The following is a 16350-nucleotide window of genomic DNA, read 5'->3' as shown; positions in this document are numbered from 1 at the left end:
CCTCAGTTGTAGTTTTTTCCCCCAGAACGTGTGACATAAGTCAACTGCCAGTCCGACACAAAGCCTTGCGGAACGTAAACTGCAATCGCAAAAGAAATTCTGCAGCGGGGAAGGCAGGGCGGGTGCGATATGGAATACGTCGTCGGACCATCCCATCGAAAGAACGTTACCAGGTAAGAAAGTAACTTGTTCTTCGAGGGGATTGGGTCCTCCGACGTATTCCATATCTATGACAGACTCCCAAAGCAGTACCAAAGCAAGGAGGAGGGAAAGAATTTAGAATCAAAATGTAGAATAGCCAATCAAATAGCAGAGCAAAGGACCGCCTTGCCAAAGGCCAGATCCTGTGCTCGGATGGAATCGAGGGAATAGTGACGTACAAATGTATGTACTGAAGCCCAGGTGGCTGCATCAAAGATGTTGCGAATAGGAACACCCCTCTGCAGGGCAGTAGACGCAGCCATACACCTGGTAGAATGGGCCCGCAAGCCAGCCGGTGGGTCCTTACCCGCCAAGCGGTAGCACTCCGAGATGGCCAAAATAATCCAGCGAGACAAAGTCTGTTTCGTCACAGCTTGCCCCAAACGCTTTCCAGCGTAACCAATAAAGAGTTGATCATCCACTCTGACCCGGGACATGCGTGAAACATAAAAGCTTAAAGCTCTCCTAGGATCAAGCCTATGGAGCCTCTCCTCTTCCTTACCAGGATGCGGAGGAGGATAGAATGCCGGAAGAACAACCTTCTGGGCCAAATGAATTTCCGTCACTACCTACGGAAGAAAAGAAGGACGAACTCTAAGGACAACCCTGTCCTTGTGAAATACAGTGAAGGGAGGCTTAACTGAAAGTGCCTGTAACTCACTCACTCTGCGAGCGGAAGTAACCGCAACTAAAAACACAGTTTTCAGAGTTAACAGCCTCAAAGGGCAAGAATGTAAAGGCTCAAACGGAGCACCCATAAGAAACTTAAGAACAAGGTTCAAATCCCAACCGGGCACCAGGAAAGGTGACGGAGGGAACACATTAGTGAGCCCTTTCAGGAACTGTGAAATCAAAGGGATTTTAAAGTAAGAACACTCTTCAGACGAGCGCTTAAAGATGGACAGCGCCGCCAGGTAACCCTTAACGGTACCCACTTGCAAGCCCCTGTGGGCCAAAGAAAGTAAAAAGGACAGAACCATGGGGATGTCACATGCAAAAGAATCCACATTCTGAACTCTGCACCAGTCGCAGAACTTACGCCAACGGCAACGGTACAGAGACTTAGTTGCAGGCCTTCGGGCCGAAAGCAACACCTCCATCACGTCCTCAGGGAGGTCCCAATCCTTATACCTCAACCGTTCAGAAGCCAAGCGTGAAGGTTGAGGGATCTGACCTCTGGATGGAGAACCTGACCCCCCTCCCATGAGAGCAGATCGTCTCGGTAGGGAAGACGACGTGGAGGGCAGATGGATAAGTCGAGAAGGTCCGGGTACCACGTCCTCCGAGCCCACGCCGGGGCAATGAGGATCATCCGGGAACCGAACTTCCGTAACCTCCGCAGCACTTGCGGGATGACGGGGACTGGAGGAAACGCGTACAGCAGCGGGAATGACCAATCCACCACGAACGCGTCTCCTAAGGCTCCTTTTGGAGGAAATTCCCGCGAGCAAAACCTTTCGCACTACCGGTTGACACTGGAGGCGAAGAGATCCACTCGAGGGGTCCCCCAAAGGGTGAAGATCTCCAGGAGAATCTCCTGAGCCAACTCTCACTCGTGAGAGATCGCGCTCTGCCTGCTCAGAGCGTCCGCCGTCACGTTTTCGGCTCCGGCCAGATGAACTGCCGAGATCGAAACTTCCTGCTGGATGGCCCAGAACTCGAGCTGCATCGCCTCCCTGCACAGAGGAAGTGACCCTGCCCCCCCCCCCTTTTTGTTGAGGTAGTGCATGGCCACTGTGTTGTCCGTCAGGATCAGGACACTCTTTCCTCGCACAGTCGGCAGAAAAGCCTTCAGGGCTAGCCTGACGGCCCTCAGCTCCAACAGATTGATATGGAGTCTGGACTCCGACGGAGACCAACGACCGCTGACAGTCAGCCCGTTGGCATGAGCTCCCCATCCCGTGAGGGATGCATCCGTCACGATCGCCACCTCCGGCCAGGGAAGCCAAAATGGAGCCCCCTTCATCAAGTTGGCTTCGACGGCCCACCACAGAAGGTCCTGGGCGACCGAGGACGGCACCTGAATCGAGTCCGACATCCTGCCGGAGGACCGCGACCATTGCGTCTTGAGTGCCCACTGCAAAGATCTCATCCGCAGGCGAGCCTCTGGCACCAGAAGAATGCAGGATGCCATGAGGCCGAGCAACCTCAAGAACTCGAACGCTGGGAGCGTCTGGGCATGCTGAAACTTCTGCACCATCCGCTGAATGCAAAGAGCCCTCACCTGGGGAGGAAAACACTGCCCCAGGGAAGTGTTGAGCACTGCTCCGATGTACTGGAGCCGCTGCGTTGGCGTCAAATGGGACTTCTTTAAATTGAGGGAGAAGCCCAGCCTGTGAAGGGAGCGACAGGTGACCGATAGATGATCCAGGACTTGCTCGGGAGAGCTCCCCCTGATCAACCAATCGTCCAGGTAGGGGTAGACGTGAATCCCCCCTTGCCTGAGATGCGCTGCCACCACCACCATGAGCTTGGTGAAAACCCTCGGGGCGGAGGTCAATCCGAACGGCAGGACCCGAAACTGAAAGTGCGAGTCACCAACCGCGAACCTCAGGTACTTCTTGTGCTTGGGATGGATCGGCACATGGAAGTAAGCATCCTTGAGGTCGAGTGACACCAACCAGTCCTGAAGCTGAAGGGCCTGGAGGACTTGAGAGTAACCATCTTGAACTTGTCCTTCCTGAGGAGTTTGTTCAAACCGCGCAAGTCCACGATGGGTCTCAATCCCCCGTCTTTCTTCGAAATCAAAAAATAAGGGGAATACCATCCCTTGTTCCTCTCCGCTACAGGCACCAGTTCTATGGCGCCTTTCTCCAGCAGGGCTTGAATTTCCTGCGCAAGGAGCGGATCCGGACTCTGCAAAGAGAGGTTCCCCGGTGGATTGTCGCGAGGCCTGTGCCGAAAAGGAAGACAGTAGCCGTGGGTTATGATCTCCAGAACCCACACATCTGAAGTAATGGCTTGCCACTCTACAAGATGCTGCGCCAGCCTTCCCCCAACCGGCGAACCATGGGACATGGCCTCACGACAGAGTGAGAGCGGCTGCGGCGTTACCTGAGGGCAAAGAGGCAACTGCCCGAGCGGCCTTGGCACCACGGGTACCCTGTCGTCCACCTCTGGTACCCCTGCGTTGGCCTCTTTGACTGCCAGCTCCTCTCGCTTTACTGACGGGTGAGTAATAGCGAAAGGAACCACCCCTCCAATGTTGTCCCCTAGGACGAAAAGGCAGAGGTTGACGAACTGCAGCGCCCAACGACTTCGCTGCAGCTTTTGAGGTCTGCAACCTCTCAAGGCTCTCGTCAGCCTTGCTGCCAAAAAGGTGTTCACCGTCAAAGGGCATGTTGAGGAGCCGGGACTGCACATCAGGAGCAAACCCCGACTTCCGCAACCACGCAAACCTGCGTATCACGGAGCTCGCCGCCATGGACCTACTGACGCATTCAGCTAAGTCCAAACCCGACTGAACGGACTCACACATGGCATCCTTACCATCCTGGACCATAGCAAGGAAACCATCCCGTTCGTCCCCTTCGGGAACATGTTCAGCCGCTAACGCAACACAGTTCCACAGAGTGTGCGTGAAACGTGACAAGGCACAAATGGAGTTGGCCGCTTGAAGCGCCATACCACCAGAAGAAAACACTTTCTTCGCCCAGCCATCAAAACGTTTGTCGTCCCTATCAGGAGGGATGGTAGGGTACGACGCCTGCTTCGCCGGGGCCGTGGCCGCCTGCACCACCAAACTCTCCGGAGTGGGGTACCTGGTCAAGTAGCAGGGGTCGCCACTGGCTGGACGGTATTTTCGCGACAAGGATCTGCCCACCGCCGGGAGACTCTTCGGAGCAGTCCAAGCCGCCGCCACCCTTCTCTGTAAAGCCATATGGAACGGCAGAACCGGGTCAGTTGGGGGACCAACATCAAGGATGTCTGTCAGATCATCCTGCACAAACTCCCCTGGGGGAGCAGACCATCCCAAGTACTCAGAAACCCTAGCCATAAGGCGCCGGTACGAGGAATCAGCATGAGAGCCAGGTTCAGGCCTACAAAACTCCACCTCCGGAGAGGTGTCCAGTCCACTGGCATCATGCAGTGACTGTCTCAACTCGTCGAACTGACCACGGCCCGAGACAATTTCATCCGGAACCTGACTAGGAACCAGGCCATCAGAATCCTCATCCGCTCTGAAATATAGTCCAGGTGGCGAAAAGAAGGCACTCGAGAGTGCTTGCTCTTAACCAGAGCCTTCCTAGGGGGTCCACCCGTGCCCTGGGGTACCTCCGACACGAAAGGCGTCGATGGCGTCGAGCGAATTGGCGCCGGCGTCGAGCGAATCGGCGTCGGCGTCGAGGGGATCGGCGTCGACGTCGAGGGGATCGGCGTCGACGTCGAGGGGATCGGCGTCGACGTCAGATGCAGCGCCTCCAGAATCGGCGGCGTCGACACAGCCATCGAGGCCGGAGCCCCGAGCGTGTACCTTGACGACCTGAGCGTCGACGGCATCGACGACTTCCTCGGAGCCAGAGCCTCGAGAAAGCCTGTCGACGCCCTCGACGCCACAGACGTCGATGCCTTCTTCGAAGACCTCAAAGGTGCACACAGTCTCGAACGCGTTGAGGACCGGGACCTGGAACGGGTACGCCGAGAACGAGTCCCCTTGTCCGAACGGGACCTCTCCCGTGACTCGTGCCGACCACTCTTGCGAGCGGTGTCTCTCGACCTCACACGACCGACCCCACTCGGGGGCGCGGACGGCTGAGTACCCTGCGACTCAAGAATCGCCAGCATCTTCTTCCCGAAGGAAGCCCATTCCTCCGGCGTCGCACGGCTGGAGGGGTAAGCGACGTGCCGGGCAGAGCCCTCCGAAGAGGACCTGGAAGACGACCGGTGACGGCGCTTCCGAGAATGCCTCGAAGAGGCTGAGGAGTGGCGAGACCGACTCCTAGAAGGAGACCCACGAGACTTCCGACGATGACACGGAGAGTCACCCCTCGAATCATCCGTCGAAAGCCCCGCAGACTTCGACTTCTGGGGCTTGGACACCCGACCTACCGACAACTTCTTCTTACGTTCGCGTAAGGCTTTGGACGTGAGCGACTGGCAGTCGATACAGTCATCCGTGTCGTGGGCCTCCCCGAGGCACCAGAGGCAGGCGTCGTGCGAGTCCGTCACCGACATCTTGGACCCACACTCCCCGCACTTCTTGAAACCCGGACGCGGGGTCGAAGACGAAGTAGACATCTTCAGAAGGATTTTCACAAACGAACAGGTTCGAAGAACCGAGATAGAACAGAACTCCAAAGAGTCGAGGCGTTTAAACCGAGAAACACGAAGCAACACGTTCGCGGAAAAAAAGGAACTGAGGCTATGGGCGTCGTGCGTCCTACTTATCACATCGGATGACGTAGGACGTCGGAGGAGGTCCTCGACGGCGCATCGACGTCATCGACGCAGACGCTGAAAAAGTTTCCGAAGCAGCACAGCTGTGGTGATTACATGTCATAGATATGGAATACGTCGGAGGACCCAATCCCCTCGAAATAGGATTACCTCAGCATTAACAACCAGTTTCTCTCAGACCTTGGGCTTCTGAGCATGAACTTCCGTGGGTATTTCTCCCACCCTCATTGAGGGTCCTTTTCAGACAGCCAATATTATGTCACCCTCCTGCCACAGGTCAGTCAAGAAGCAACTTACTTCAGGCTTCTATATGCCTTTGCGCAGGATCATTATCTAAGTCTACCTTTCTCCAAGCCATCGACCATGTGGTCTGTAAGGCTTTAGGTTAGCTTTACTAATTCTGATGGGTCTTCCTCGCCCCATTTTGTAGAGGGGTGTGGGGGCCCTGCATTTGTTTTAACCCTTTCAATTGGCTGGGGCCATTATGATTTAGTTTCAGATTGGGTATCTCACTATGCTATTTCAAACTGATTTTTGAATCCCTGATTTAGGTTTGAGTCGCATTCCTTTATTGAGAGATTGCCCTCACTTATTCTCTCCGTGTCTATAAACTTTCGGTAGCATTGCTGGCATCTCAACATCTCTGGTGTTCCGTTGTAGGAAAGATTTCTCTGAATGCAATTTTCCCTCCATATTAGCGACCCCCCAAACGTTTTGCTTTTGTTTGGCTATCCTAACCTGACATTTTCCAGTGGAGCACAGCATTCAGCAGTGCTCCCCTGGGCTTTTGCTCATTTGTAATGGGGAAACTGACACGTCCATCAAGCTGTCAGTACTGGGAAACAATGTTTCTCTTAGTCTTTTACTTTGTTGGCATTTCCTGGTAACTTTTTATATCAGTGCACAAAGTATATTACTGTACCGTGCACTGGGGTTGTTTTGTTTTATGGCCCTAGACACCCTCTAAGGAATTTTGGTGAATGTACAAGTGTGCCTAGGACGAACTGATGGCAGCAGTTTACTGTAATGGTATTTTCCCTATTTTTTAGCGAACCATACCACACTTACTGCAGATGGCTCAGGACGCTGGCCAGTGCCAAACATGGGTGTGCCACAAAGTCTTTTGTTCTGTCCTTTGGCCATCTTGTCCCTTTGCCTTGCCCCAGGTCGAGCTGACCCGGGACATCCTTATTTGGGCATGCAGCCTCCTGGGAAAATCACATCTTTCGCGGTATCCTGCATGTCACGTGTTATATAGCCCAGGAAGAGGGTTGGGACTGTCTGGTCCCAATCCACACTACTGGTACCAGGATGTCTGGTATGCATGTATTCATGAGGACCACGAGGACCATGAGTGGACCATGGCTGGTGTGCATGCAAGATCTTCTAATCTTCTATTGCTTGTCCAGATTTGATCATGCATCGAATTTAAGATCAGAGAAGGGGACCTGCATCCATTCCAGGTTGATCTACAGTGGTTCATCTTGAACTACAGAAGAAGCCAGGTATCCTGTGAGCTGAAGCAGACACGAGGAACCGCCGGAGACTAGCTGGAAGGTTTGGCATCCTGAGGCCGCTGCTGTCCCATCAGAGCCCTGCTTTGTTCTCGACCTTAGAAGGCCTAGGAGGGCGCTCTGACCCATTTGAGTAGTGGGAACAACAACTCTGTGTCTCCTGATTTCGCTCCAAAAGAGCCTTCTCGGAAGTGTTCCTGGACCATCCAGTGAACTGACCAGCTCTGTCCCCGTTACATTGCACAGGAGTGCTGCTGTTTCGAATTAAGACTTGAAACTTTGGGAATCCCGAACTTGTATGTTTCCCCGACACTCTCCTGCCAAATTCCACAGGCCTAACTCCTCTGGGTCGCGAATTAGGAGAGACGGTCACGCTGCAAGCCTCTGCAGTCCCTGCGTCACTACATATTGGTTACGGCCGTTGTGGGTGACTCCCGCCTTCTCTGCTGTGCCCAGAGTCCTGCTGCACTGGAATTTTCTTCTTCCTCCCTTTGTGGGCAGATTAGTGGCTACTGTCCAGTCACTGACTACTGTCCCGTTCCGCAGCACCTGAGAGCCGGATCCGAGAAGTAAAGGCAGCATTTATAACCTCAGACAACTGCAACTAAACTGGCATAGTTTGGTCCGGATTGAAGCAAGGGCCGGTGAGTACCTGGCCTAGTAGGATCGTTGTCTGTTCTCCCCTTGTCCCCCCCCCCCCACCTCGTCGCGCCTTGAAACACTTGTGTATAGGCGCGTTACAAATGCCATATCATATCCTACTTGCATAACTTACAGATGGCCCCTGGCTCATCCATTTGTTTTTACGCACAAGGGTTCTTTGGGATCCTCCCTTTGGCTGGGATAGCCTGCGCTCCCTGGCCTGTTCCGAAAGTCGGAAACTGCTCTGTCTGTGAGGGCAGCCCCTTCCCTGGTGATTGTAACTCCTACCCCCTTCAGGACCCTTACCTAACTGTCCCAGCATCTTGAAAAGGTACTGTCTTCGCTTAAAGCACCACCGCACGTTTTTACACAACACGTATATTACTGTACCGTGCACTGGTGTTGTTTTGTTTTATGGCCCTAGACACCCTCTAAGGAATTTTGGTGAATGTACAAGTGTGCCTAGGACGAACTGATGGCAGCAGTTTACTGTAATGGTATTTTCCCTATTTTTTAGCGAACCATACCACACTTACTGCAGATGGCTCAGGACGCTGGCCAGTGCCAAAAATGGGTGTGCCACAAAGTCTTTTGTTCTGTCCTTTGGCCATCTTGTCCCTTTGCCTTGCCCCAGGTCGAGCTGACCCGGGACATCCTTATTTGGGCATGCAGCCTCCTGGGAAAATCACATCTTTCGCGGTATCCTGCATGTCACGTGTTATATAGCCCAGGAAGAGGGTTGGGACTGTCTGGTCCCAATCCACACTACTGGTACCAGGATGTCTGGTATGCATGTATTCATGAGGACCACGAGGACCATGAGTGGACCATGGCTGGTGTGCATGCAAGATCTTCTAATCTTCTATTGCTTGTCCAGATTTGATCATGCATCGAATTTAAGATCAGAGAAGGGGACCTGCATCCATTCCAGGTTGATCTACAGTGGTTCATCTTGAACTACAGAAGAAGCCAGGTATCCTGTGAGCTGAAGCAGACACGAGGAACCGCCGGAGACTAGCTGGAAGGTTTGGCATCCTGAGGCCGCTGCTGTCCCATCAGAGCCCTGCTTTGTTCTCGACCTTAGAAGGCCTAGGAGGGCGCTCTGACCCATTTGAGTAGTGGGAACAACAACTCTGTGTCTCCTGATTTCGCTCCAAAAGAGCCTTCTCGGAAGTGTTCCTGGACCGTCCAGTGAACTGACCAGCTCTGTCCCCGTTACATTGCACAGGAGTGCTGCTGTTTCGAATTAAGACTTGAAACTTTGGGAATCCCGAACTTGTATGTTTCCCCGACACTCTCCTGCCAAATTCCACAGGCCTAACTCCTCTGGGTCGCGAATTAGGAGAGACGGTCACGCTGCAAGCCTCTGCAGTCCCTGCGTCACTACATATTGGTTACGGCCGTTGTGGGTGACTCCCGCCTTCTCTGCTGTGCCCAGAGTCCTGCTGCACTGGAATTTTCTTCTTCCTCCCTTTGTGGGCAGATTAGTGGCTACTGTCCAGTCACTGACTACTGTCCCGTTCCGCAGCACCTGAGAGCCGGATCCGAGAAGTAAAGGCAGCATTTATAACCTCAGACAACTGCAACTAAACTGGCATAGTTTGGTCCGGATTGAAGCAAGGGCCGGCGAGTACCTGGCCTAGTAGGATCGTTGTCTGTTCTCCCTTTGTCCCCCCCCCCCACCTCGTCGCGCCTTGAAACACTTGTGTATAGGCGCGTTACAAATGCCATATCATATCCTACTTGCATAACTTACAGATGGCCCCTGGCTCATCCATTTGTTTTTACGCACAAGGGTTCTTTGGGATCCTCCCTTTGGCTGGGATAGCCTGCGCTCCCTGGCCTGTTCCGAAAGTCGGAAACTGCTCTGTCTGTGAGGGCAGCCCCTTCCCTGGTGATTGTAACTCCTACCCCCTTCAGGACCCTTACCTAACTGTCCCAGCATCTTGAAAAGGTACTGTCTTCGCTTAAAGCACCACCGCACGTTTTTACACACTGATGTACATTGAGTTGGGCTGCATTGAATAAGTTAGGGTTTCCATCCTGACGACTGCCTAATGCATAATTCGTGTTAACCCCCCTTCTGTTACAGGTTGAGGATGTTTTACTCCCTTTATCGCATTAGGCTACAGTAGTTGTATATATGTTAAATAGTGAAACGGTTGGGTGTTAATTGTTGCATTATTAGTTTGGTTATTTATGTTTTATTGGGCCTAAAATCAATGTATATGGATTTTTTATATACACCTGCCTAAGAGTATTCTGTGGTATCTTTACTGTGTGTTTTCATTGTGAGCTTCTAATCACTTCACCCTTCCTGAGACTTAGTCTTGACTTCTTGCCAAGCTGCCGCGATTGGTCTGGCTTGTCCAGAAGGTTCCCCTGTTTCACTGAACTGGGGTGGCCTCCTAACTTCTGCCCATCAGGCCAGAGTTTAGAAATCCATTCTAACATTCCGCCTAAGCAGAATAACAATATTCAGCTTCAACTGCCAGTTCTCCTCAATTGCAGGACAAGTATTACTCCGAAGTGTTATTACAATGAGTTCTGGAATTCCTTATTTGCTTGTACGTGGGCTTTGCGCCCGTGGCTCTTGAAGCTATGCCAGTTGTAGGTCTCATACTAGACTCCAGAGCCAGAGTGTCAGGTCAGGAAAGCTGTAACAGGCAGAGTTGCTCCAAGAGTCGTGATCTGGGTCTTTGGAGGTTGCCCCTATAGTATAATCTCTTGTGTAAATTGGGTTCAGTAAACCCATTGTGGGTATGTTCCAACACCATATTAGCCCTGGCCAAACTTGGTGATCCCACTTTTTCCATCCTCCGGCAGTCACATGTAGCAGCCAGACCAACCCAGTCCTTAGCCACCCCCCCAACCCCTTTGCGCCTCGCATAGTAACATGGGGAGTTCTTGTAACTCACCACCCTGGGCATTCAGCTAGTGTATACGTTTAACTCCGTCCATGAATGCTTTAAGGATTGGTACCTTCAAGCATAAAACCTTAGGTTGAAAAGTAGTATATTCAGCGAGGGCCGTAAGATGCACTTTAAGAGTAGAAAACCAAGCCCAGAGTCAAGAAGTACAATATTTACATGTAAATATATTTAGTTGTGCAATCTACAGGATTGAATGTTTACCAGACCAAACGACAAACCTTTTTCAATTATTGAAAAGTACATGTAAAGTGTTTGGTTTGCATGGTTCTTGGAGGGCGACTATGTACCTTGATGGGAGATTTAGGTGCCTGAACTCTGACTTCGAGGAGCCAGGCTGCCATGTGAAGCTTTTGAGGATTTGAATGGGTTAAATGTTTTGTCAGCAAAGCATGCATTGGGGCTATTTGGAAGTGTCGATGCCATGCGTAGAAGGTGGGGATACCTCACCTGGAGAGCCCATAAAGACACAATCAGGATTAAGGTCATGCCCTCACACAGTTTGTGCACTGTTTTACTGTGGATTACATATGTTGGAGGGGGAACCGTAGGCAAATGTCCCAGAGCATGTCAACCATAGAGAATTTCCTAACGACCGGTCTGAGTAGCTGGAGGCGAAACTGTGGCACTTTGCATTTATACTTGCAAATTGATCTGTATATGGAGTGCCCCATTTGGCAAAAATAGGTTTCAGTGATTATTTTCAGCTCCCACTGCAGAGGCTGTCTACCAGATAATTGTCCACACCTGCAACATGGTGTTCCTGCATACATATGTTCCTGTCGTTGCAACAGCTGCTGCACTATTTTGGATCATGAATCCCTCCCTGTTTATGAAAAGAAAAAAATATTGTTAATGTATTGTTGTCCCATTTCAGAAGTATATATACTCTTAGTTTGAATTTGTGTTTGAAAGCTTATTAAACAGTTTTCACTGACATCAGTTGTATTGGTGTGCAATTGTGTGTCCCTTGTCATCTACCACCGCAGATCTATGATGCGGGTATGGTGTTCTGCCCACCACGGGAGGATGCATCTGTTGTAATGGTCAGTGGCACAGGTATACTTACAACTGGTCTTTTTTATCATGTATATGGCGTGCCACCACTGCAAAGCTGTGTTACCTCCACTATAGCTCCCCGGTCTCCTGTTGCTTGTAACTACTGTGTTCACAGCCTTTCCTGAAGTCTTGCATGGTGGATCAAGTAGATACAGGATAACATTATTCCTAACATGTTCATCACTCTTACTGTTAAAGACACCATCGGCTGATAAAGGGTAGCAAGCGCACAGAAAGCCTGTACCATCTCTTTTGAAGGGTAGGCCAGTGCTTCTTGTTTAAATCGAACATGAGAAAGGTCTTTATTTGTGACCTAGTTAAACTTGATTTTGGCACATTTATGGATAAATCAAAAACTGATGGGGGGAAATGGTTTGCTGTGTGTTCCTGAAGAATTGTTTTGCCTGGCAAAATACCTAGTCAGGTCAGGTCACTTAAGTCAGGGAAGGCATCAGGAAACCTGTCTTAGGGCCCACACACCAAAATGGTTGAGGCAAACCACCCTCAGATGGACTACATCTCCCACAATGCCCTTCTCTATCAACCATGAACCTAGAATGGACCAGGGAAATGAAAACATCCCTTGCAAGAAAGGAAGTCCACAAAAAACCTCCAAGGACAGGAATACCATAGGGGAGCAGGGGGCAGGGGGGCAGGCCTAAACATCCCTAGTGTCCACCAAAGATACATGCCTACCCAACAGCAGCACAGCTGGATAATCCTCCACACAAGCACCCTCTTCATGCACACAGATTTTCAAAATGTCTTCCAGGGCTCTTATAGGTTCATCCCAGCACCTTCACCCTCATTCTGAATATCAGCAACTGAGACAATCCAGCCAATCCCAAACCTCACACACAGCTGCAGGCCATCAGCCCTAGCTCAATCAGTGGGAGAGGACATGTTGCTGTATGGGCCAGGCAGCCCAGTTCAGTGTGGTGGCTAAAAGGAGAAAGCAGCTTCTGTTTCAAGAAGGCTGGAGAGGAGAAGTGGCAGCAGGGAATTTGGAGAAGTGGAAGCAAGGGAGAGGAGGAGGTTATCTTTACAGAAGGCAAGGAAGTGGTGGGAGATAGAGGAGGGAAAGAATGAGGAAGTAAAATCCAGAGGGAAGTGTCAGTAATAGTAGCAGAGGAAAGGTGGGAGGAGGTCAAAACCAGGACTATACTTTTTCAGATGAGGCGATTGAAGAGTATTGTCCAGAGGTTGACGAGTATTGGACGAGAAAGAAGAAAGCAATAGAGAGAAGAGCCTGGGACCTTATGAAGATAAAAGGACAGGCGAGAAGCCAGAAGCAGAGTAATACGCTATCTGGCTGACTAGTCGGGTCGTAGACAGGTCTAACAGAGGGCACTGCCTAATATCAAGGACTGGCTTAGTCTTGGGGTACAGAACTCCGGAAAGCCTGGACCTAGTCTCAAAAGAGAAGAGGGGCTTGGTATATTATCCTGGAGAATGTTAACTTCTGTGGGACTTTGGAACAGTGATGGCAGAGACTTGAAAGCCTGACCACTCAGTCTGAGAATGAGAAAAACAGACATTTGTGAAGGACATCTTATATATGTAATCGTAATCATATTTCTGATGCTTCTATCTGCAGTGTATTTCATGACTTGTTTTCAAAATTCGAAAAACCGGTCGACTACGCTACTACCCCTAGTCTACTGTACCCATGGACCTTCATGCATCGAGGTCCCTCAATTGTTTTGTTTCTGACATGAGGGTGCATGAAGTGTATGCGTGAGAACGAAAAAGATAAATTAGAAAAGGTAAAGATCAAACATTTATGTACCTTCAACTCCAGGAAGAGAGGAACGGTGGGCACAAGTGAATCTAAGCAGATACAAGTATCGGAAATACGATTACGGTGAGTAATGCATGCCTTCTGCGGCTTGTGGATCTGCTTAGTGTGATTTGTTTGGGGGTGGGGCGGAGGGAGACCCTGTTTAAGTTGGGCCAACTGTGTACACAGTGCCTAATAACGTTTTTGGAAATTAGAACGTTTGATCCTGGCATACTTTTTGGTCCCATATGTCCAATCTGCGACACCAGCCTGCAGAACTTAGGAAAGGAACATTAGGTCCCCTTTTAAGGAATAAAAGGCATCACATGTTATAAGCCAGCATTGATCGTTCTTTTTTCACTACCCAAGATGTTGCGTACATGGGTCTTAAACAATTAATGCAGTCTGTAACATAAATAGATCAGGCTTTAATAAGTAACTATATGGTTATTTTGTACTATGGCTGTCACCAATATTTCGTGTATTACTATCATACCTTTGTTAGGTTATAGATCTGGTGGAATTGCATGAAGTATTTTAGTGAAATATGCTTATTTCTTTAATTAGGAGGGATGTTGAGATATAGTTTCACAGAAGTGTAGCAATTAATTCAGTGTGAAATTATTTTATTACATTTGTTTTTACATAGAGCATGAAAGGTCGCAAGGATGATCGATTTGGCCAGGGGAGTGGGTTATAATTATTATTCTAATAGCTACTTGCAATGTACATGCACATTGTATGAATAGTCTTGGTGTGGTTGGAGTTGTATATGCACATTTATTGTATGGGTGATGATGATGTTTCCATTTGTACTTTCATCGCGTTTTGAATAGATACTGCAATCCAGGGAAGAACCATTTTAAGCAAAGCTTGTAACGGCAGAGGTAAGACTGGAAATACAAATTTGTTGACGAGTACTTAAACAATGGGCAGAACATCTTTTCAGAAAATGCTCATTTTCTTTAGAATGTTTGTCAGACAGATTTAGTTTTTTAAATGCACGTTTTCAGAGAAGAGTGGGTGAGGAGAAGAGGACATACAGTACATACCATTCCAATGCATTTCTTCAATATACTCCAGATACTAAAATCACTTCTTGAAAACATGGGCGCTGGTAATGATGTTCTGCAGGGAGATAAAATAAAAAGACAACATTGGTCAGAAAATCCTGTGATAAGACCATACTTACAAGCTCAGCTTCATCTAGAGAAAGAAACCTGCAAACTCATTTACAGCACCTCAATAAGCAAAATGCTTTTCAGACGTAAACTGCCTAGGGCCCCAACAGGTGGAGAGATGTGAAAAGAATGCTCTGAAAGGGCTATTTGGCAGTCCAAGCAATATGTAAGAAATATAGGAACAGCCATGGATAGCTAGGGAAGACCAAGACCAAATTCCACAATCCAGCCAAAGTTCTTGGCCTTCACAGTGCACGCCAAGAGCAGAGATATGGCAACCGTGCCATTTGTTAACACCCAGATAATGTCCAGTAATCAGGAGGTTTAATCAGACTGTTGCATAACCAGACCAAGTAAAAGGAGCGTCCTGACGAAGCAAATCAGGAGAGAAATGTCAACAGGAACTTAAACGCATTTAAAAATCAATTTACGCTCCTTGTTCCTATTCATTTTTTATACCAAATTAATCTGCCCAATTTAGTTAAGGTGGCTGTTCACCATCATCGAGCCTTTCCTCCATCCCAATTTTAGAATATAATTCTTCTAAAGCTGATTAGGGAATATTATCTGGGTGTGAGTGTAATAGTTTGCCATATCGCTGCTAGTGCAGATTGTGGTGACGCAATATACTTGAACAAATGTTGTTCTGGATTGTTTCAGTTTGCTCAAGTACATGGCCATGCTCACTAGTCCCAGGTATGTGATTTAATCCCAGTACACAGTGTGCCCACGGTTTGCGTTTGCTAGAGTGGTCTTTTTCCCTCTTCACTTTCTCTCTAAACAAGCAGGATTACGTTTCACAGCATCAATAGTTGCAAAGAAGTGAGGCTGTTCTGTTCTCCGCTTTGTGCTCGCCTCATTTATGCTTAGTACTCAAAAGAATGAGCGATAGCCGTCTCCGCCCACCTTTGACTGTTATTTAGGTTGGGATGTATCAGGGCAAAATTCAATTTTTGGGGTTCTGGCTACCCACATTTCTGCTCATGTACCTTTTTGTAAAGAAATTCGTATGTGGCCATCACAACCTTTTTTCTGATCTGCTACACTCGGTAGCACATGGGGCTGCAAGGGCATGGGAACCTTTATTTTACCCATTTTGGTCTCATCATGATTCGATCAACCTACAAGTGTGTTATGCAGTAGGCTGCTAGCAGATGTGATTTAGTGATAGCTTCACTAAGGAAGTAGTCATTTTACTGCATTAATGGCCAAATGCACCAAAGTTGTAGAAATAAGGAGGGTACTCATTATTTTAAGCCCTGCTCGCTGCTACTTTGTTTTGGGTCACCCTTTGCCTGTGTGGAGCATGAAGCATGTCTAAAATGGCCATTGTGTTCACCCAGAGCTGACATTTTGCTACCAACGTTTATGGTTTAAACTGCTGCACACTGGTTTAACGTCCCCAGACTTCATAATGTACAAGTTCCGTGGTTGGGCCAGTGAGTTTGCTGGCTTTCACGGACCGCCTGATTGGCTGCCTGCCAAAACCTTTGTGTGCTGCCATGTGGTGTGAATGGAGGGCTTGTTTAGGCAAACCCATGGCGGGATGTGCTATCAGCGGGAGACCCTATGCATTCCTCGGATTCTAAGTATTAGACCAAGGAAAAGTAGCAATCTGAACTAGTCAACTGTGTCCCCCTCAATTT

The 16350-nt window shown here is 49.3% G+C and overlaps 1 protein-coding gene across 5 annotated transcripts in view; it reads right to left on the bottom strand.

Moving 5' to 3' along the window:
- OSBPL2 (oxysterol binding protein like 2) overlaps positions 1 to 16350 on the bottom strand; it is a 1093509-nt gene that overhangs the window by 648795 nt on the left and 428364 nt on the right. For all 5 annotated transcript variants that reach the window (XM_069650733.1, XM_069650731.1, XM_069650732.1 and 2 more), the window contains one exon: positions 14576 to 14651. In XM_069650733.1, the coding sequence (XP_069506834.1) occupies positions 14576 to 14651 (76 nt within the window). The remainder of the gene's footprint in view (positions 1 to 14575; positions 14652 to 16350) is intronic.

The sequence above is a fragment of the Ambystoma mexicanum genome, chromosome 3p (assembly GCF_040938575.1).
Source record: "Ambystoma mexicanum isolate Mex_15411 chromosome 3p, UKY_AmexF1_1, whole genome shotgun sequence".
Taxonomy (NCBI): domain Eukaryota; kingdom Metazoa; phylum Chordata; class Amphibia; order Caudata; family Ambystomatidae; genus Ambystoma; species Ambystoma mexicanum.
This window is presented reverse-complemented; position numbering and strand designations above follow the sequence as displayed.